The following is a 23,784-nucleotide window of genomic DNA, read 5'->3' as shown; positions in this document are numbered from 1 at the left end:
GTTAGGCCAGGCGCGCACTACGAGTTTTTCGCCGCACGGCAGAAAAAAGCAGCGGCGTAATGTCGCACTGTAATACTGTACCAAACAGTTTTAAATTGTATTGCGCGCACTTGACGGCAGAGCCACCGCAGCGGCGAACTGTTACAGTGTGACATTATGCCGCTGCTTTTTTCTGCCGTGCGGCGAAAAACTCGTAGTGCGCGCCTGGCGTTAAGGTTGAGGAGCCGTCTCAAAACAAAATTTGGGCTAAGTTTGAGGTCGCCTCAACTTTTTTTACCTTTGATGGGTTTGCTTTTGGCCCCAGACTTGCCTGAAGGCATTGACGAGGCCTAAGATGGAGCGAGCTCGCCTAGTGCCTGTTCACTCTGGCCTTGAAAGCACGTGGGTTATATGCATTTGAAAATACAGAAGACGGCAGAGAATTCCACACATATCTGAGGACGGAGTGGCGGAAAGTTGGAGTTGACATCTCGGAATACGGGTGTTAGTCTAATTTATAAGTGATGATGATGATGATGCGATCCAGCCGATTTCGGCTACAGCGACTGCTTTAACTCCGACGTTCGGTCACGAGCATTAATATGTATACACTTTGGTACCATATCACATTAACTTTTTTGACAAATTGAACTGTAAGTCTCACTAAATGTCAAATATATTAGTGCAACAGAGTCCTAAAGTGGGTACATGATATTGCTTATGACTGTTCATGTGCTCGCATGTGGCTTATATCATCATCATCAATTTAAGAGCCACGCTCTTGTCGGTGCAGCATTTTCCATGCTACTTTTTTTTGTGGCTTATATAGCCAATCCTATGAGTATAATAGTACTTACCCCAAGCGGCATATTTCCTCGCCTTTAGCTTAACGACAGTGCATTAATAAATGCCGGTGACGTAACCGGTGCATTGACTTGATGACTCAATTGACGTGCGACCTCCTTCATTGACCACTATGAGAATGCGTGCAGTGGATTCTTTTATCATTACCATCTTGCTTGTCCTTTAAGAAGTCACTGTGGTCCTTTGGTTAACTGGCTTGCTTCTCAAACGGAGAACGTCGGTTACAACCTCGGTAACGGACTTGCACTGAGTTACTTGCAGTGCAGACTTGCAGTGAGAACTGCTATTAGGCAGCTAAATTACTCAATTGAATATCAATATTTTATGTTTATTTTTATTTATTATTTTTTTAAAGAACGTCTAGGGCCCTGTGCCGAGGTTTTTCTTGCAGCTTCTTTTCCCCGGGCTATACAGGTTGTGAGAAGCTGCAGTAGTTTTAGGCAGATGAGACGTTCCTTATGTAAAAATTGACGATTCAAAGTGTAACTATGTTACCTACTGAATAAAGATATTTTTGTATTTGAATTTATTAATTAATCTTAAGTGCAGTTTTCACTAACACAGTTGGCTCGACCTTTATAGACGGCGATACCGCTCACCATCTATGACGTTAGTTTAAGCTTTATATATATCCCAACTGGGGTAGTCAGAGGTACAATCACAGAGCAAAAGTGCAGTCTCTGAGCCCAGCGAATCATTTGTAAACAGTGGTGAAATTATAAACCATTAGTTGTCATAATTATAAAATTTATATTTTTGTAGATGTTTTTGGTCTTTACAGAAACGACATGTAACTAGGAGGTCTTAAGTGCAACCAGTTAATTTATTACTTTGCAAGAAACTGATTGGACGTTTGCAGCTTATCGTACCTACATCCATCGCAAGATGAACTAAGTACCCACACCTCACCGAGCTTTCTTTTAGACCAACGAAACACACAGACAGAAAGATAATTAATACTCGTATTCATGCGTGTGCTAGTATTTGTTATTTTATTTTAACCATGTCACGATTATGTTGATGAAAGGATCACGAAAATTACAAGCCTAAGGCTTACCAACTCCGAACTGTAATTCTGGGAGTTAAAGTGTTATCAATAATTCAGGTAATTGTTTGTTTATCCTTGTTTACCCCCAACTTTGGGTTCAACAAACATGTGGTGTTTTTGACACTTATAGACCTTTAGGGAAAAGGCTAACAAATTGTTATGTTTGTATTTTATTATAGGTGTAAAAGCTAAAAGGTACTTTCCTAAATTATATTTGAATTTAACACTTAAGGTAGTAGGTATATTGTTATTATTTATGTGTTATATGAGTTTTGAAATAAACTGTGTATTTTTAGTGTTGTTCGAATTTCGAGTTCGTCATGCAATTATGAGTATAGTCACGAGTTTATAACAACATAAACAGCCTATAGACGTCCTTTTGAGAGTCCAGTGGTTGAGCGTTGGACTCACGATCCGGAGGCCCCGGGTTCGAATCCCGGTGGGGACATATTACAAAAATCACTTCGTGATCCCTAGTTTGGTTAGGACATTATAGGCTGATCACCTGACTGTCCGAAAGTAAGACGATCCGTGCTTCGGAAGGCACTTTAAACCGTTGGTCCCGGTTACTACTTTAACCCTGACACCAGGGTTGATGAGGCTGGTATTCCACCTCACAACCCACACGATAAGAAGAAGAAGAAGTTATAAGCAGCAAACGTTGTTTTCATTTTCATAAAAGCTAAACTGATGCGCCTACGCCGAAAATAAATGAATTTTGTTATTGATTTAAGTGTCACAAACATGCGTGAGAGATTTAATATTCCCTCAACAGATTGTCATTCATGTCATGACGTCATTATGACTTCCCTTGCGAAGGGTAGTGACGTCACTCACGTCTCACATATCCTGTGGGTTTAATGTTTCATAATAAATTATCTCGAGGCTTGCATTATGATTTGGGTAAGGTGGTTGACTCAGGAAACAGCGTGGATTGGAACGTTTTGTTTTTCGAATATTTTTTTTTTCTCGTTTGCCGAGCCGTGGTTAGCTCAGTTGGTAGAGCGTTTGCCTCTCACTTTGAGGTCGCAGGTTTGAATAACCTAAACTAATGATTATCGAATTTGTTTTAGAATTCATGTTTGGATCATAAATGATTATCACGTGCTCAGCGGTGAAGGAAAACATGAAACCCACATTCGAGAAATGTATTTTCAGAGGTATGTGACCTAACTTGTATTGGGCTGGTTTTCCCTTCGCGGGTTGGAAGGTCAGATATGTAGTCGTTTCTGTAAAAAACCGGACCTGTCAAATCTTCAGGTTAGGTAAGCGGACCCTGTGAGAAACGGGATAATATAATGCTAGGGATGTGTGTTTTTTTTTATATTATTTTCAGTTACATACTTTAACGACGCACCTGATTGTCCGAAAAAGTTAGATGATTCCGTGCTTCGGAAGGTACGCTAAGCCGTTGGTTTCGGGCTACTTGCCCAAACACCTCCACCACCCCGCAGTGGGGCAGCGTGGTGGAGTATGCTCCACCCCCTCCGGTTGATTGAGAGGAGGCCTGTGCCCAGCTGTGGGACGTGTATAGGTAGGCTGTTTATGTTATGTACTTTTGCGACGGAAAATTCCGCTTGATATCAACTCGTAATCATGGTCTGAATCACACATCAAAGTTTTCGTTGCGATGTCACTAACACCCTGTATTTAGGTATATAGATACCTATCTACTAGATAGGTATAGTATATACATAACACCAAGAGACATTCAGTACAGACGTTCTCTTGCCGTTACCTAATTACTTTGCTGTGTCTGCCGAATAAATTATTTACGGTTTCCATTTCAATGAAATGAAAACAAGCCTCAGAGGGCGTCAAGCGAGTTTACCCTCTATCTATCTTTGCTATCAGCTTTTGCCTGCGACTTTAGAGTAATTTCTTTTTCCCATTTCGAGCCACTTGCGATCGGTCGTGCGACCATAAGCAGGTGTTTTAGAATGTACTTATGTGGGCGTTTATAATCCTGTGATTAAATGATCCGTTTCTTTCCTCTATGTCAATAGTGTTATGTAGTATAATGTTAAGATCTAAGTTTGTTAAATATTATCACAAAAATTTACTTATTATTTTTACTTAAACATTTTACATTTATCAAAACTATAATAGGATTGTTAACTACGGTTCAACTAGTGCAAGTGGTCTGCGGAGTGTTTAAGAGTGGTAAGGAGGGTAAGCAGATAAAAATATAAATCATGCTACTTTGGTGGCATACGGTATGATAGATAGGGTTTTTAAATTTCGACGTTACTGTAACAGAGCATCGGGCCTAGTGGTAAAGCGTCCGCTTCCACTATACGAAGTCGTAAGTTCGATTCCCAGCGAGGCAAAAGTCTTTTTGTATTTAAACCCATAACAATAGAATGTTCTTTCTCTTGAGTCCTGCTGCTGATGTTCCAACCATGTAGGAGTTGAGTAGCAAGTGGGTTGACATTCTTTAGTCTCGCTCGGTATTTTAGATTTTAGAGTAAAAAAAAACCTATAGAACACAATAACATGTGTACGTGTTCAGCAATAAGGCCGCATAATTTATTTATCGATGTTTTCCTTCACCGCTGAGCACGTGATAATCATTTATTTCAATACACAACCTGGAATTGCTATTTATAATCTGCGTCGTCAGGACTCTCTAACGGAGCTGTTTAAAGAAATAAATGTACTGACGGTCGCATGTCAATAAGCTTATATTTATGAAAACATTATGTATGTACGTAAAAATGTATCTCTCCTTCCGAGAAACCGTGAAAGGCATACTTACAAATACTTACAATACAAGGAATAAAAATAAAATTGCTATTCAAAATTTTAGATTAAGTAGATTAAATTCATCTTTTATGGGATTATTTATACGTTTTTACAATAAAATAACAGATAATATTTTGAATTTGTCAGAATATAAATTTAAAGCTCATGTAAAGCTTACCTTATGTAAAACAGCTTATTATAAGATCCTAAATGATAAAAATGACTGATATTAAATGTATTCCTCTAGTTATTGAATTACTTGTAATGTATACTTACTTACATTGATTTAAAAGATGTGTCGCTATTGCAGTTTCTTGTCATTTCCTCTCCCGTAAATTCAAAAATGTTAAACTGACCTTCAAAAAGTTTATCAATGATAATTAGGTACGTTGAATAAATGATTCTGATTTCTTACAACCTCCGAATGGCATTTTCAAATACGTCCCGTTTCAAGTTACATTTTATTCGCAATATTGAGTAAAAACATTTTTTTTTGATAAAATATTGTTCGGGACTTTATTTTATGTTTTTCTATTATTGAATACACAAAATACTCCTATAAGTATATTAACATAAATAGTTCTCAAAACAACTTAACCATTTAATAGTTGCACGCGCACGTAACTACGCATGTGCGTTGAGTATTCTATTCAATGATTCCTAGCGCACTCACACACACATACAAAACTGCATTCTTCTCTGCAAAATGTCCACTTATTGATGTAGGTCAGGCGGTTGTCCCTCTCTATCTTGCGGCAAGTTGCATCCATCTCGCTCGCACAGGACCGGTCAACCTCTGGAATTCGAACGTTTGAGCGCGGTATGACGGTTCAATGTACAACGGTTTGAATTGAGATTTTTTGTTGATTTCCTCGGGGTTTCGATTGGGGAAGCGGTCTTTGAGTTGTATTTGAATGCGTGATAGCGATGGCCCTGTTCGGAAAACGCGTGACTTACATCGTAATGTCCCTGGTTCGGACCCCCGTTCAGGCTTCACCACTGACTTCGACTTTATTCTTCTATCGTGTGGATTGTGAGGTGGTTTACCGTGTGATGCTCTGTCGCGGAGCCACCACCTCCAATTCAGTTGAAAACGATATAGATTACTGTACGTACCATGTACATAGTGTACGTGAAAAGATTTTATGTGTACGTGCTATAATTAGAAAGAAAACAACAAATTAAAGTGGCTTCGCTGGAGAGCATACTCCCCAGCGGAGCCACTCAGTTTGCATACTTCGAGATGTTTTCTTCCTGTAAATTGAAGTATAGTTTGATGTACGTACTACGTACATAGTGTACGTGGAAAGATTTTATGTGTACGTGCTATAATTAGAAAGAAAACAACAAATTAAAGTGGCTTCGCTGGAGAGCATACTCCCCAGCGGAGCCACTCAGTTTGCATACTTCGAGATGTTTTCTTCCTGTAAATTGTAGTATAGTTTGATGTACGTACTACGTACATAGTGTACGTGAAAAGATTTTATGTGTACGTGCTATAATTAGAAAGAAAACAACAAATTAAAGTGTATATGACGGCATGAACAAAACGTGAAGCGCTGAAGATTTTAAGAAACAATCTCCTTGCGAGAACTTTTTATCTATGCACAAACTACTAAGAGAACCTATTTCAGACGAACGTCTCTCATACAAAACAAAGAGCCTCAGAATTTAGAGTATGACACTTGATTTGACATATAAAATTATATTGCCACACGCAAAAATAATTGTGGGGTTGCCATAGTAATGATATGGCACGGCGTGGCAGTAGTGATAGCTTTAAATTATTTAGATTACTTTAAATTTTGATGACAAGGTTTGGTGACGGATCGGTACGGCACTGACAATCTATGTCAAATCTGTCATAGATACACGGCCGGAAATTTGCGTTGAATAAATTCCGTAGTTAGCCTCTCAACTAGGAAACTGTGATATCCATACAGTATGAGTGTAAGATAAGTAAGCGAAAAGACGTTATATTTCACCAGTTTCCTAAAAGTGAGCTAGGAAGAACTCTAGAAGTGCAGAAGTTACAGTGTTTGTGTGATGACAATTTGCGAAGGCTTAGGACTACTGGGAACAATTGTGTTTGCCATGCGGATTGCACAAAGACATTTTTATTAAAAACTTTCCGGGTCTCTCAAGATTAGCAGTGTTATTATAAACAAAATATTAAAGGGTACAGATGTCTCTAGATTAGAGAGTTTAGATGAAAGTTTGCCATTAATGCAAAAAGGCATATTTAAAATAATAATAATAAAGCTCTATTTCAGAAAAAAAATCCATAAAACATAAAACAAAATTAAAAAATAAAATGTTATACAAGTAAACTGCAGTCTTTTTTTTATAAACCTTGTCATCAAAATTTAAAGTAAGTAATCTAAATAATTTAAAGCTATCACTACTGCCACGCCGTGCCATATCATTACTATGGCAACCCCACAATTATTTTTGCGTGTGGCAATATAATTTTATATGTCAAATCAAGTGTCATACTCTAAATTCTGAGGCTCTTTGTTTTGTATGAGAGACGTTCGTCTGAAATAGGTTCTCTTAGTAGTTTGTGCATAGATAAAAAGTTCTCGCAAGGAGATTGTTTCTTAAAATCTTCAGCGCTTCACGTTTTGTTCATGCCGTCATATACACTTTAATTTGTTGTTTTCTTTCTAATTATAGCACGTACACATAAAATCTTTTCACGTACACTATGTACGTAGTACGTACATCAAACTATACTACAATTTACAGGAAGAAAACATCTCGAAGTATGCAAACTGAGTGGCTCCGCTGGAGAGTATGCTCTCCAGCGAAGCCACTTTAATTTGTTGTTTTCTTTCTAATTATAGCACGTACACATAAAATCTTTCCACGTACACTATGTACGTAGTACGTACATCAAACTATACTTCAATTTACAGGAAGAAAACATCTCGAAGTATGCAAACTGAGTGGCTCCGCTGGGGAGTATGCTCTCCAGCGAAGCCACTTTAATTTGTTGTTTTCTTTCTAATTATAGCACGTACACATAAAATCTTTTCACGTACACTATGTACATGGTACGTACAGTAATCTATATCGTTTTCAACTGAATTGGAGGTGGTGGCTCCGCGACAGAGCATCACACGGTTTACCAACCGTAACAACCCTGGTGTCAAGGTTACTGAGCCGCCATAGGCTCCTGATATGACTCGTGTAACGACTACGTACTTACATCAGTAAGTAGCAACCGGGACCAACAGCTTAACGTGCCTTTCGAAGCACAGATCATCTTACTTTCAGATAATCAGGTTATTTAGGTATGAAAGTTACATTCCTCTCTCAAACAGCATTGGAGCTTCTGCAATTTTTTCATTATCATTTTTAACCGATTTCAAAACAAGGACGTTATAAATTTGACCTATAACTATGTAATTATATTCGTAATTATGCCACCTTACAACCCTCACGATAGAAGAAGTACCTACCTGTCCCGATTGAATTGTGTCTTTTAGAATAGAATAGAAATAATTTATTTTAGATATATACATACATACATACATAAACTCACGCCTATTTCCCACCGGGGTAAGCAGAGACTATAGAATTCCATTTGCTTCGATCCTGACACACTTCTCTTGCCTCCTCCACATTCATCAATCGCTTCATACACGCACGCCGGTTCAGAGTAGATCGTGTTGAACCTTTTCTAAGGCCATCTCCAATTTTGTCATCGTAAGTCCTTCTCGGTCTTCCTCTGCCAGCCCTACCATCAACTTTCGCTTTATATACCGCTTTTGCAATTCTATTATCCTTCATCCGCTTTATTTTAGATATAAGTAGATAAAGATATACCTACAGTAGCAGTGAACAAAATCTCTCACTTCTTGGCATTTATTATTCCCATCTGACGGTGAGGTCTGCCTTCTTCGTACTTCTCTTCCACTTCGCTCTATCAGACGTGTCGTTCTCGGAGACATTGCACATACACAGGTCCTTTTTGACCACATCCGCCCATGTTGTTTTTGGTCGTCCTCTTGGTCTAAGCCCTGGTATGTTTAGATTGGCTGTAACATTACCCACATAAACTGGAGGTCTTCTTTTTACGTGCCCAAACCAACGAAGCCTGCTCTCTTGTAGCTTTTCGGAGATGTCGTAACGTATTCGTAAGCAGTGAACATAATAAAAAAAAATAATATTTCAGACTAAGATTGTCCATAAGATGTTAGTAGTTACACAAACTTAGTATCTATGTTATGTGATAATAATTAAACTTTATCTCTAAAAAGGGAGGGAAGTCAGCTTCAAAATGTTGTGGCACTCCGACATTGAGGGAGTACCATGACGCTGATTTTCAGCTTTGCCCCAAATAATACTATAAAAATAAATCTACATTTTGTACATAACCTTGAATTTTCCGTGAGAATTCTCCCAAGAGGCCTAATATTGAAAGTTAGATAACTTTCGATAAATCAGAAAGACAGATTTTTGACAAACAGTTTTCGTCAAATCGACGCAATTTGTCAACACGCTTGTCCCCGCCGTAACTTTGCTGGCTGGTTGCCAAACAATCTGTGTCCAACTTGGCGAGAGTTGGCCAAGTCTCCGCCAAGTGCTCTTGGCCAAAGCGCCAGTTCGCAAGTTGGATAACTTAGTTCGCACCGCGTATTGGTTATTACCGATATTTCCACTTGTAATACGGTAATATTAGGAACATTGGTAATTTTATTGCTAGGACATGTCGAATTGTTCTTGTTTTGTTATGTTTGATACAGGGTGTTAGCGAAATCGTAACGAAAACTTTGAGGGATGAATCAGACCATGATTCTGAGTTAATATCAAGTAGAATTTTCCGAACCTTCCTAAATTTTATATTGGCCATTCTTCTTCTTATCGTGTGGGTTGAGAGGTGGATTACTAACCTCAAGAACCCTGGTGTGCGGGTTATTATTGAGCCGCCAAAGGCCCCGACATGGCTAACGACTACATACTTACATCAGTAAGTAGTAACCGGGACCAACGGGTTAACGTGCCTTCCCAAGCACGGATCATCTTACTTTCGGACAATCAGGTGATCAGCCTGTAATGTTCTAACCAAACTAGGGATAATAAAGTAATTTTTGTGATTTGTCCCCACCGGGATTCGAACTCGGGACCTCAGGATCGTGAGCCCAACGCTCAACCACTGGACCACGGAGGCCGTTAATACCTTCGTAACAAGGCTCAATAATAACCCTGACACCAGGGTTGATGAGGTTGGGAATTCACCTCACAACTCACACGATAGAAGAAGACGAAGGTATTCGGATATTTTGATAGTAGAATTATCATTAAGTAATTAACATAGTATTCTAGATGCTGGAATTGCTTATTTTGAAGTTTAGGTATGAAAGGAATTAAGTCTAGACGTCCTGTTATAATTCTATGTAGGTATGACCCAATGATTTGGAATATTATTGACTAGAATTCATAACTATACGAAAGAATAGAGGCTTATCGTGACTAAGTACCTGTAGAACGTCTAATTCGAATTCAGAAATCAGAATCATTTATTTAACGTACTAATTATCATTAATATAACGTTCTTTTGCGTTTTTGAATTTACGTCATTTCGCAAGGTGTTATGGCTGAGGAGAAGAAATGACCAGAAACTGCAACAGCAACACATTTTTGAAGTCAATGTAGACGTATACATTACAAGTTAATTAGTAACTAGAGGAACATATTTAATACCAGTCATTTTATAATTTAGGTAATCTTAAAATTTTACATAAAGTAAGCTTCAAGTGAAGCTTTAAATTTTATTCTGACAAATTCAAAATACTGTCTGGTATTTTATTGAAAAAACGTATGCATAGGTAACCCCAAAGAAGATGAATCTAATTTACTTAATCTAGAAATTTGGATAGCAATTTTATTTTTGTTCCTTGTATTGTAAGGTTTTTCACAGTTTTTCATAATTCAATATGGATAAAGTTTTATAATAGCTTTTGCGCGGTATCAGTTAGATTTTTCTAAGTAAGAAGTCAGTGTTGTGACGTTCATTATCATAGTGATGTATCACCAGTGCTCTTAGACAAAGGATTTTTGGAAATTAAAGAAAGAAAGAAACATTTATTACTTCCGGACACCACAGACACAGACAGACAGGTACATTACATTTAACACAGGACAGAAACCACACGGAAATCAATAAGTACATAGACAAAAAAAATAAAAATATACCAAAACAAAAAGAAAAACAAACCAAAATCATAAAAACAATAATAATAAAACTAAGTATTCTAAATGCAACGCACTGACGGCCCGATCATCTGCGGTGGAGTCCGGAATAAAAGGACCTCGCTCAGCATAAGTCGCGGCGTGAGCCACGACGCTGGTATTCTGCGGGCCCTGCCGAGTGAGGCCACGGACATCGCGGTATATATATGTACATAGATACATACTACTTAAACTTACTTACATATAATTATTTAATATTACAAAATTATAACAATTACAATAAATACACATTAATACGATTTACCATAAACATAAAAAATATCATAAAATAATACGAACAAAGCAACACAAATATACGTAATACTTGAACAAGGGGATTAGTTTGTATGCGTTGCTGATTTGAATGGGACGTTATCGCAAAATGCCCAGGGCAAGACGTGGAAGTAGAGTAGGCATCTAGGAAGGTACGTTTCACTAGACGTTCTATACTATTTCTGAACACTCTGAAATTAAATTCTAAGTAGGCATACCTAACTTACCCTCCTACACAAATCATCAGATCTACCTAAGTGGGTACTATAAATAACTTATCCGTAGTTAAGTAGGTTATTTAAACTTGTATATCCTATTTTTTTTTTGTCACCGACATAGCTCGGAGAACTGCAAAGCTGAAGTGGCAGTGGGCAGGACACATAGTGAGGAGAACCGATGGCCGATGGGGCGGAAAGGTTCTAGAATGGCGACCACGTGTCGGACGACGCTCAGTGGGTAGACCCGCTACAAGGTAGACCGACGATCTGGTGAAGGTCGCGGGAAGCCGCTGGATGCGGGCAGCGCAGGACCGATCGTCGTGGAGATCCTTGGGGGAAGCCTATGCCCAGCAGTGGGCGTTATACGGCTGATGATCCTATTTTACAGATATGGTCTCCTTAAAATTATAAAGTGTCGTGATCATAAGCTCACGATTATATCCCAATGGAGTAGTAGAGGTACATCCATCGCAAGATGAACTCAGTACCCACAACTCACCGAGCTTTCTGTTAGACCAACGTGATAGGTGGGTGATGTGCCGTATCGCCGTCTATAATGGTCGAGCCAACTGTGTTAGTGAAAACTGCACTTAAGATTAAATTAATAACTCATTGTTGCAAGTCCGGTACCGGGAATCGAACCGGCGCTTCCCGTTTGAGAAGCAAGCTACCGCAGGACCCCATCATCACCAGCCCATTAATGTCCCCACTGCAGGGCACGGGCCTTCCCTATGGATGGATAGGGAGATCGGGCCTTAAACCACCACGCGGGCCCAGTGCGGATTGGTGGTTATTAACGAATGCTAATGCAACCGGGACCAACGGTTTAACGTGCCTTCCGAAGCACGGAGGAGCTCGAGATGAAAACTTTTTTTTTGTGGTCACCCATCCTTTGACCGGCCTTTGCGAAAATTGCTTAACTTCAACAATCGCAGACTGAGCGCGATTACCGCTGCGCCACCGAGCTCCTCGCTCCGCAGGACCCCAATAACCTTTATTGAAACATTCTCAAATGGCAGATTTGACCTTGAATTTCTATTAAAAATATTCGCGTTACGCGTTCAGTGTTAGTGTTTCTACTTGTTTGAAAATTTTATTATTGTCATTATGTTACCTAGATAACTACGTAACCAAGCTATTTTCGCACTTCGCCGTAATTCTTCATTTCCGACATAATGAATTAGTAACAGCTCTATCCTCATTTTACAAACAAAAAATAAATACACCAATCGAGTACCGCAATAAAACAAAACAGCTATGCTATGCCAAGAGTGCGACAAGGACGGAAGACAAACATTCTACAAACCCGGTTAGTGTGACAGGGACAGGTGGTAACCTTGACCTGCGCAGTGGCGACCACGGCCGTTTGTAGAACTTCGCATAATGGCGCGTAATTTTGGGTCTTTTTTGGGTACACGTTGAATAGCTAATGTATTTATTCGTACATGATAAAGTTATCAATTTTTTGATGCCCTTTAGGTATTTCGTATGCACATTGTTTAGTTTAAAAGTCACCTAAAATATAAAACGGTACTTAGGAATCTGTTATTATTTAGGTACCTAACAAAAGTACCAACTAAGCTACGTGTAGGTATTAGTTTGGTAACTTAGGTAGGTAGGTACTTACTGTAAATTAAAATGACGTAGGTAATAGACAAAAGATTCAGGTCTTTTTATCCTTAATAATATAATAATAAATAATAATAATAATAATAAAGCTTTATTTCAGAAAAAAAATTCCATACATACAAAATATAACACTCTTAAAATATAATAATAAAATTTACAAAAAATAACAACACCTGACAATAATAACAATACTTACTTAAATAACTATCATAGTATACCACTACTTTTTCCCCACAGAGAGCAATGTCCAGAATCGCATGATGTGAGAGTCGAAACTTGTCGCAATACTTCTAATGATGGTGTTAGAACTGGACATTACTCTCTGCATGAGAGAAGCAACACGTTTCCTTAACACAGCTGCAAAACCATCTGTGCGCCAGAAACAGAACATCCCAGAGGCACTACAATATCTAGGCAACCGAAACATTGCTCTAAATACATCATTATATTGGACACGCAGGACACTGTGCGATTGCTTGGTATAGTTGGTCCAGAGACCGCACGTGTATAAAGTCTGACAGTAGGCCTTGAACAAGGTGACTTTGACTTGGTCAGAACATCGTGCGAATCTCCGGGCCAACATATTACCTCGCATTGCCAATGCCCTGCGTTCCCTTTCAATATCATCATTATCATTCAAGTGCTCATTAACAATATGCCCAAGATAACGAAACTTATTAATAAAAATTTTCTCTCAAGCATTTAATTTTGATAATAAATTCCTAGTACCTACATGCAATTTTCCGATCATCATCATCATTAATTTAAGAGCCACGCTCTTGTCGGTGTAGCATTCTCGATTTTTATTTATTTATTTGTACACAATAGAACACAGAAAGAAATACACAAAGAAATCAGACAGTACAAGTAATTCTTGTCTATCAAAGGCCAATTATTTCACCTCCTTATAAAACACGACGTTTACCTTCTCTTTAATCTGTTCCATGTAAGCTCTTCTTGGTCTTCCCCTTCCTCTCTTTCCTTGTAGCTTCCCTTCTATTTTTATTTTTTATTTTTATTTCAATGTAAGTAAGTATGTCCGAGTCCAACTCACTTTTATGACAAATTGCACTGCCCTAGTAACAGGGCCAGGTACTGTTCCATCTACGTAAAACATAGTATTTAAGATCTGTATAAGTATTGTACATGATGGCAATAAAAATTTTGTTCACCTCTGCTTAATCCTTCAAGGATTTTTTTTTATTAATATGGGTTTGCTCTTGACTTCGTTCTTCCACGAGAAGAAGAAGAGATCGACGTTGGAACGAGCTTACCCAGAAAATAGACTCTTAAGGATAGAGGTATATTGCTTTATCTACCTAATAGATCAATTGAAGTTGTTTAGTATTCTTCGGAGCTTTACCTACATTATACTTAGCAATACCTCGCAATTTCTTAGAACAATAATTTCGCCGTTTACTCTCGACATCAAACGTTTACCTATTTTACTTGAGTTCGTTTTGTAATACCTACTCGTATTCCAATATTTCGTATCGTTTACTGAATATTTCCATCCTTCAATAATAATCGAAGAGTCTATGTGGTTGAAATTCTAGACTTTTGTGTACTATTATTGCATTTACAATAATTATTATTATGAATTCATTTAATTCAGTCCCTAGTTTCAAATGAGATACTTTTTACGAAACGTCAAAACTAAAGTTTTCTTTGGAGTTTGTATGGAAATACTGTCCTGTGACGTCATCAATAGAAGCGGTCAAATGTCGTACTCATTGTTACTTAATTCATAAATAAAATTCGAATATAAGTTAAAAAGAAAAATGAGATTGATTTTTGATCATCTTAGAATGGCTTCTATTTCTAGACTAGCATTTTATAATTTATCTTAGACCCAGTCAAATACCCTAATTATAATATTACTGCTTAATCTTTATTTGCTTATATTTCGCTCTCTCACCTCATGTTGTTTGTTATGATTATAAGGTTTGGACTCCATTAAAACTTTATGACTGAACCGTTATTCCCTGCTATCTGTATGACCCAGGCTTTATAATACACATAAAGTTATATACTTAGATAATTATATTTTTTTAATTCTCATGATCCTAATAAGGATCATCTGTAAGAGCGATAGGCTGATCCCCTATTATCATACGGTTTATCATTATCCACCTTAGGACTATGTATCAAAAGTGGCTGCAATTAGTTTCTTGATTATTTGTAGTTCTGCCCACCTCTTCGGGGAATACGGGCGTGAGTTTATGTATGTATGTATGTATGTATGTTCTACCGCAAATAATGCCCCTTTTTCCCCCTCCGATAATGTCCGTCATCCCAAGTGGGTCAAAGTTTTTTTACTTATTTTCACAAGAGTTTAAAAGTCGTTAAGGACAAATTAAAATCTCCGAGAAGAGCTACTTGATACCATTATGTTCTACCTGCCAAGTAAAACAGTTCGATAGTAGGGAAAATATTTTTTTTTATATATCTTCTGATAAAATGTGGTAGCTCAGTTGAAAGAACGTTTGACTTTAGTGAGACTACAGGTTCAAATCCCAGCATGGACCTAAACCAATGATTATCGAATTTGTTTTGGAATTCATGTTTGGATCATAAATGATTATCACGTGCTCAGCGGTGAAAGAAAACATCGTGAGGAAACCCACATTCCCGAGAAATGCATTTTCGGAGGTATGTGACCTAACCTGTATTGGGCTGGTTTACCTACCCTACGCGGGCAGTGCCGTTTTAAAAAACCGGACCTGTCAAATATTCCGGTTAGGTAAGCGGACCCTGTGAAAAACGGGATAATGCTAGGGAGATGATGATAGGAAAGGCGAAAAACATTTCTTTCACGTCAAGCACACTAAAGGAGCCGGTTCTGTGACAAAGTTTCATCATTGTTTAATTTCTAAAGAATCGTCGCGTAAAGAATTTAAATAATTTCATATCTGAAAGGCGTCCGAGATACGTCGAGTGGAAAAAATCGGTTGAGTTGAGAATTTCAGATTCAGCGTCTTATTACGAAATGTATTTTGATATTTATCGTCAAAGGAAACTTGGCCAAATTACCAATGGTAGAAAACCTCAAACGTACATTCATTCCTAATGTCAAAGCCTCAAAGCCTTAGAGGGTCTTTGTGATATCGTAACGAATACTGTGGGGGATGATTCAGACCATGATTCTGAGTTAATATCAAGTGGAATTTTCCGTAGCAAAAATCAGATAGCCATATAATACAGATAGCCATACAAGTAGGTATGGGTGTTAGTGACAACGTAACGAATACTGAGGGGGATGATTCAGACCATGATTCTGAGTTGATATCAAGTGGAATTTCCTGTCGGAAAATTCATGAAAATTTTTGTTTTTTTTTTAAATTATTTTCAGTCCCATACTTTTTTATATAAGTACACAGTGTTAGTGACATCGTAACAAAAACTTTGAGAGGGATGATTCAGACCTTGATTCTGAGTTAATATCAAGTGTTTTCCGTCGCAAAATTCGTGTTTTTTTTTTAAATTAGTTGTGACCTTATGTTATGTTATATTATTGGCATGGATTTAGAGATCTTGTTGGATAGGACAGGAGAAAATCCGATAAAGCAATTCAGTGTTCTTGTCACTGTCTGTCCGGCAGAGGGACATGAAAAATGTCTGTTTTTTCAATACATCAATCAAACTCTAGAATACCCAAAACAGTCAATTGTCGTCACTTTCATCGGCCGGATACATATTATTATGTTCTGATATCTCAAATTACCTGACCCATGTCTCGAAATGAGGATAAAAACTAGAAGTTCAAATGTAGGCGGCTGCGCTGTTGAGTGTTCCTAAATATTGACAGTTCTCCATACTGTCCAGCTAAAGTTCGTGATAAATTACTGTAAAATGTGGAGAAACGTGGAGTGTATTCCATCTAAGGGATGCATATTGTTTTAAGTTTACGCGGTTATTATCATAATTAAAGCACATAATAACGGACATCCGTGACGTCATCCCGTGATCATGGCACTTGCAACAGTGTTGAAATATCGGGAGTCTCATATCCCCGTTTAAACGCGGTAAGAACCCGTTATTATGTGCTTTAATTATAAGGGATGCATTATGAAAAAGAAATGCTGCCATCAGTTGGAAAAAGCAGTTTTGATAGAAAATAAGTTTTTAGATAGATAGATAAGTAGATAGAATATGGCCCTGCGCAGACGACAGACTATCCGTGACGCACTTTTTAGTCTGTGAAAATATAACCTATGCAATTATATGCAGTAACGCGCCGGACTTTTTGCGCGTCGTGTGCGTTACGGCATATAATTGCATAGGTTATATTTTCACAGACTAAAAAGTGCGTCACGGATAGTCTGTCGTCTGCGCAGGGCCTATTTATTTAGATTTAAGACGTTACATAAATACCGTTACGTTAAACTGCTTAACGTGCCTTCCGAAGCACGGATCATCTTACTTTTTGGATAAAGTGATTTTTGTGATATGTCCCCACCAGGATTCGAACCCGGGACCTCCGGATCGTGAGCCCAACGCTCAACCACTGGACCACGGAAGTCACGGAGGAAAACAAAACAATAGGTACTTTGTTTTATTCCTTTGAGGAAAATTCTTATCAGAATGTGTAAAATGATCCGGAAAATCGTTCCATTTTTGTTTAAGTTATCAATTGGACGTATAAACAGGAAAATGTCAGAGAATTATTGTAGTGAAAGTACTGAGATTACTCTCAGTTATTAAATTCCTTAGGTATTAGAAAACAATGAGATAAATTTAATAAAAAACGGCTGTAATATTTAAAAACCTTGAATATTTTATACGGTAGCTGTTACTCGCTGACAAACAGATCAAAACCATTTCATGAAATGGTCGAACGCGTCGTGAAACGATCAATTCTAAAGGTGGGTACTGACTGGTGTTACGAGGTGTATTGTAATGTGTTACATACACAGCGAGCGTTCGTGCTGTCAGTACAGGGAAATAAGGCGCTCGTAGCGAGTATCAACACTGATTTTAAGCACATGACGAAACATAACATGCTCGCTGCGAATTGTACAATACGCCTCCCAACACCGGTCAGTACCCACCTTAAGATCTGGCCACGACATATATATTTGTATGGATGTATATTCGTTTCGTTTATTCGCACACTTTGTGCCTTCCCACTTTTATTGACCAGTTTTAGAGATAAGTCCACCTTTAAGTACTTATACCTCTAATATCTTCTCTTCTATCGTGTGAGTTGTGAGGTGGAGAACGAACCTCATCAACCCTGGTGTCAGGGTTACTATTGAGCCGCCAAAGGCCCCTGACATGGTTCATGAAACGACTACTTACATCAGTAAGTAGTAATCGGGACCAACGGCTTAACGTGCCTTCCGAAGCACAGATCATCATCATCAGCCCATTAACGTCCCCACTGCTGGGGCACGGGCCTTCCCTATGGATGGATACGGAGATCGGGCCTTAAACCATCACGCGGGACCAGTGCGAATTGATGGTTATTAACGACTGCTAATGCAGCCGGGACCAACGGCTTAACGTGCCCTCCGAAGCACGGAGGAGCTCGAGATGAAAACTTTTTTGTGGTCACCCATCCTATGACCGGCCTTTGCGAAAGTTGCTTAACTTCAACAATCGCAGACCGAGCGCTTTACCGCTGCGCCACCGAGCTCCTCAAAGCACGGATCATCTTACCTACTTTTAAAAAAATGTTATAAAAATATTAATTCTTCACTTTTTAAAATTAGTTTTTATATTCTATCTCTTATTGTCGGACGTGTTTGTAACCTTTGTAATTACCTACTTAAACTGAATTATGTGCGAAGTGGCAAAACAATCAGCGTTTCTTTAATACAGTCTACGAGTGGTGAAATAATCAATCCACACACTTTTTAACAATATTAATGTGTACACTAAAGAACTTTGTAGAAAGAAACCCAATTCGAAGGACAGATAGATATTTCGATCTCCATATTTCATTCATCACTCATCGATTCCTCGTATCATAAATAATACTTACAATAAACTCAAGGACATGTTGAATTTAATAAAACCCCAAAGGTCATGTTATCGACCTTTTTGGATGGCAGCTCGGACACTTCGTACAAAAATATTATTCTCCCCGCGCACCGCTTAGTGCCTTGCCGCGTACCTAAGCGGGTAGTTCTTCGAACACCGGATGTGACTACCATGAACGCACAAAAATCCTACAATCTTTTGTCTTTTTGTAAATATCCAGTTAGGACTTATGTATATCGCGCAATTTACGTCAGCTCTATATTTCAAAATAGTCAATATATTTATGAAAACAATGTATAAAAAATATCATCATCATCAGCCGTACGACGCCTACTGCTGGGCATAGGCCTCGCTTAAGGATCTCCACGACAATCGGTCCTGCGCTGCTCGCATCCAGCGGCTTCCCGCGACCTTCACCAGATCGTCGTCGGTCCACCTTGTAGCGGGCCTACCCACTGAGCGTCGTCCGATAAAAAATATATAACAAGTATTTACAGCGTACTTTTCCCTTGACTTTATTTGGCACCAGTAAAATCAAATATATAAAAACACACACATACATAAACTCACGCCTATTTCCTACCGGAGTAAGCAGAGACTATGGAATTCCATTTGCTTCGATCCTGACATACTTCTCTTGCAAAAAAAAAACAAATCTTATGAAGAAAGAATCAAATCTTATTTTAATTAATCTTATCAATCAAATCTTAGGAAGAAAGTAATATTTCGGCATGTCGACGACGCCGTCGACCCCATAGTTGCTGGTCTGTAAGCGCAGAGTGGATAGACTACATTTTTAGACTAATTTAGACCAAAGATACAAATCGTGTGGGGCGAAGAGTATCCATTCTATACGTAATATATCATTCTTTAGTCTATGCTGCTGCTACAAAATCTATCAGGTAAGTGTAGATAATAATTGAACGGTTCTTGGTGGTTTCCTGAAATGAATTCTGGTAAGCATACTTTGTATTATAACGGTCTCTCGCTGGGGGTACAAAAGCTGATTAAAGGTATGTTATTTTTACTATTATATAAAATAAATTTGTCTTGCAGTGTGATTCGAGCCCTGAGACAAATCAGAAACAAAGAAACAGCAGTTTCTCCAACATTCTAGACCCTTGTTTTATAATGAGTAATTTATTAGCGTCAAAATGACGGGACCAATTGCTTAATGTTGAAATTGCTTATTGTTAGATATACTACCTCTTTCTCTCCTCTCTTTATTTAAGAGCTACGCTCTTGTCGGTGGGCTTTATTACTCCATAGATAGGGCGTGTAGAACGGTGGTTGCCCCAATCGCCTTCCGTTCCGCAGTACACCGACCAATTTGTCAATCAGTGATGTTCTAGCTAGAGCCCTACCAGAATCCATTTCCTCGGCCTCCAACCAGTACTGATACCGCAGCTGCCCGGCATCAGGGGTGCGCTATTGAAATAGCGGCGCCTACACACTACCTATCTACTAAAATCTAGTTTACCTTTCTCATTCAAAAGATATACCTACACGTTAAACACTGGTCCCGCCATCTTGACGTTAAGATGCGCTGCATTTTTAGATTAATTGCTTCAATGTCCGTTTTAGATCTCCACAAGTCTAACAATCTTCCCCTTTTCCACCCAGATGTACCGATAACATGGTGGTCAGGGGGGCGCGCGTCGCTGCCGTGCGTGGCGCCGCTGGCGGAGCGCCTGCAGCCCCGTAGGCCTCCGCCCCCGCTCGCCGCGGAGGACACGCCCCCTGCCAAGCCGTACCTTTGGAAGCGAGGTGATGAGGAGATTAGTTCAAAACGGTAAGGATGTTTTTATCAAGGCCATCTCAGGGACCTTTGACGGCTCCGTAGAAACCCTGACAGCAGGGTCTATGAGGTTGGTCATTCGTCTCACAAGCCACACGATAGAAGAAGGTGATTTAATTAAAAAAAAACGTAAAGTGCTCGAGCCAATGCAGCTCGAATAGCTACTGCGACTTTGTGTAATAAAACACACTTCACAAAGAGTATTAAGTTGTTTATTTTCCGTTCTTGGCACGATTTGACAGAGTTTCCACTAAGACTAGTGTTTTGTGGTCGAAAGGTTAAAGCGAACTGCCCCTCTTGGCCAAGTGCAACCCTTTATAATGACTTGCCGACTATCAGTGTTGCCATTTTATTATTACTGTTTTACCGAAACGAGCGAATGAACGAATAATCAACTTGTTAAGAATGTTAAAATACTCAAATTATTAGAAAACCCTACATTTGTAAGTTCTATTGTGACCACATCACATCAAAATTTAAGAGCCACGCTCTTGTCATTGTAGCATTTTCCATGCTACTTTTTTAAGGAAACATAGGGCAGTGATTTCCCTCTTGCCTTCCGCTCGTCTGTTATGACAGATGACCAGTGAGAGCCTTTTCTTACCTGCCCCTAGTAGGTTTAAGAACTCCCTTAGTCTTCTTCTTTCTTGTGGATTATGAGGTGGATTACCAAACTCATTAACCCTGGTGTCAGGGTTGTTATGCACCCACCTTTGGCTCCTGACATGACTCATAACAATTACGTACATTAGTAAATAGTAACTGGGACTTGCGGCTAAACATGCCTTCCGTAGCACGGATCATCTTACTTTCGGACAAGCGGGTAATCAGCCTGTAATTAGATGTGGTCCTTTTAACTCCCCTGTTATGTGTCCTGCTGCATGACTAGAGAATATTTATATCTTCTTCTTATCGTATGGGTTGTGAGGTGGAATACCAGCATCATCAACCCTGGTGTCAGGATTATAATTGAGTCGCCAAAGGCCCCTGACATGGCTCATGTATCGATTACTCACATCAGTAAATAGTAACCGGGACCAACGGCTTAACGTACCTTCCGAAGCTCGGATCATCTTACTTTCGGAAAATCAGGTGATCAGCCTGTAATGTCCTAACCCAACCAGGGATCACAAAGTGATTTTTGTGATATGTCCTCACCGGGATTCGAACTAGGGACCTTCGGATCGTGAGCTCAACGCTCAACCACTGGACCACGAAGGCCGTTACTATACACGGGGGCGATATTTATATCATTGTTGAGAATAATAGGGTCCATTATTTTGGATGACCGCTGGCATTTCTAAGCTAAAGGAGGGTCTGAACGATTTGTCATAATGATGAACACATTTATTGAAGACCTTGCGGCTACCAGAGAAGTCTATTGGGAAAAGACATCAATATCATAAATGTAGTTAGATTTGTTATTTCGGATTAAAAAGCAGTATATAAAGCGAAGGTTGGTGGAAGACCTAGAAGGACGAACGAACGAATTGCTGTTGAGCAATAAGGCCGCCTATTGTGCTTATGTTTTATTCGTATGTTTATGTCCTTTATATATGTTCTTGTGCAATAAAGTATTATTGATTGATTGATTGATTGATTGACGAACATTGACCAAATTGGAGATGTCTTTAGAAAAGGTTTAGTACGATCTACTGTGAACCGGCGTGCGTGTATGAAAAGATTGATGAATGTGGAGGAAACAAGAATGTCAGGATCGAAGCAAATGAAATTCCATAGTCTCTGATTACCCCGGTGGGAAATAGGCGTGAGTTTGTGTTTTTTTTTTAATTTATTTATAAACAAAATTACATACATATACATTTTAATACTATCGCCAAACTACAACCGTAGTTTGTTGGCGTCGCGCTCATTCCCTAATTTTGTTTAAGTACCAGCATTTACAACAACTACCCTCCACCCACTAAAATCCTATAAATTGACTTATACTACACACTTTACCTACTAAACTTAACTACACTCATTATTTATTCCAACATATATTCCTTCAGTTTTTTCTTAAGACTACCAGTACATATAATTTTATTTTGTTCTAACAGAAATGGAATATTATTACATAACCTTGGTATTATATATTTTCTAGTCCTCTCTCCATAATAGTTTCTAGCAGGTGTCTGGACAAGTTTACCCTGTGCCTTGGATCTCGTATTAATATTATGATTTATAATGTATGCATGTAGTTAATGAAAAGAAGAATAGATAAAGAACAGTCTCACAAAGTGATTTCGATAATGTCCTCATAGGGAATCGAACCGGACCTCCAGATCGTGAGCACGGGGGCTGTTATATACACACGTATATTTATATACATTCACAACAAATTCATAACGAGGTAGATAAATCGAAAAGTCATCTGTAGTACAAACATTTTAACATTAACGGATAGAACATTCATGTATACACTTGGTTTCCAGTTCGCATTACAATGCTGTCACTAACTTCAAACCCAGAACCTTCTCCAAAACATCTTCACCATTATCTTCTTTACGTTCCAGGGTATCGGCGTCAGGGGCGCTGGAGGTGTCTCGTCGCCGGGAGGAGGGGTCCCGGCGGAGGGACGGGGAGGGTGTGTACCAGTGTCAAGTGCGGCACCACGGAGGCATCGTGCTGGGATATCCCACACACCTAAAGTTTGCTTGTGAGTATCTCATTTTACCTCCTTAGGCCAGGCGCGCACTTCGAGTTTTTCGCCGCGCGACAGAAAAGAGCAGCGGCATAATGTCGCACTGTAATACTGCGCCGCTGCGGCGGCTCTGCCGTGAAGTGCGCGCAATGCAATTTAAAACTGGTACAGAATTACAGTGCGACATTATGCCGCTGCTTTTTTCTGCCGCGCGGCGAAAAACTCGTAGTGCGCGCCTGGCCTTAGTCATTAAGTTACACCCGGTATAGCCGAATTCCGCCACGTGAAAGATCAATCCGTCAAATAATTATTTCAAAGTTTCCCAAAGTCAAATTACTGAAACTTGTGTTGATTGCTGTCACCT

General features: G+C 39.0%; 1 protein-coding gene across 2 annotated transcripts in view; it reads left to right on the top strand.

The window, feature by feature from the left end:
• The window catches only part of LOC126369931 (protogenin-like), a 144,623-nt gene that overhangs the window by 72,516 nt on the left and 48,323 nt on the right, over positions 1 to 23,784 (top strand). For both annotated transcript variants that reach the window (XR_007566782.1, XM_050014527.1), the window contains exons 2-3: positions 20,602 to 20,770; positions 23,293 to 23,435. Coding sequence is in view for 1 of the 2 variants with exons in the window: in XM_050014527.1 (XP_049870484.1) it covers positions 20,602 to 20,770; positions 23,293 to 23,435 (312 nt within the window). In the remaining variant the exon portion in view is untranslated. The remainder of the gene's footprint in view (positions 1 to 20,601; positions 20,771 to 23,292; positions 23,436 to 23,784) is intronic.

Source organism: Pectinophora gossypiella, chromosome 10, assembly GCF_024362695.1.
Source record: "Pectinophora gossypiella chromosome 10, ilPecGoss1.1, whole genome shotgun sequence".
Lineage (NCBI taxonomy): Eukaryota > Metazoa > Arthropoda > Insecta > Lepidoptera > Gelechiidae > Pectinophora > Pectinophora gossypiella.
Note: the sequence above shows the minus strand (reverse complement) of the source record. Positions and strands in the feature narration are given on the sequence as shown.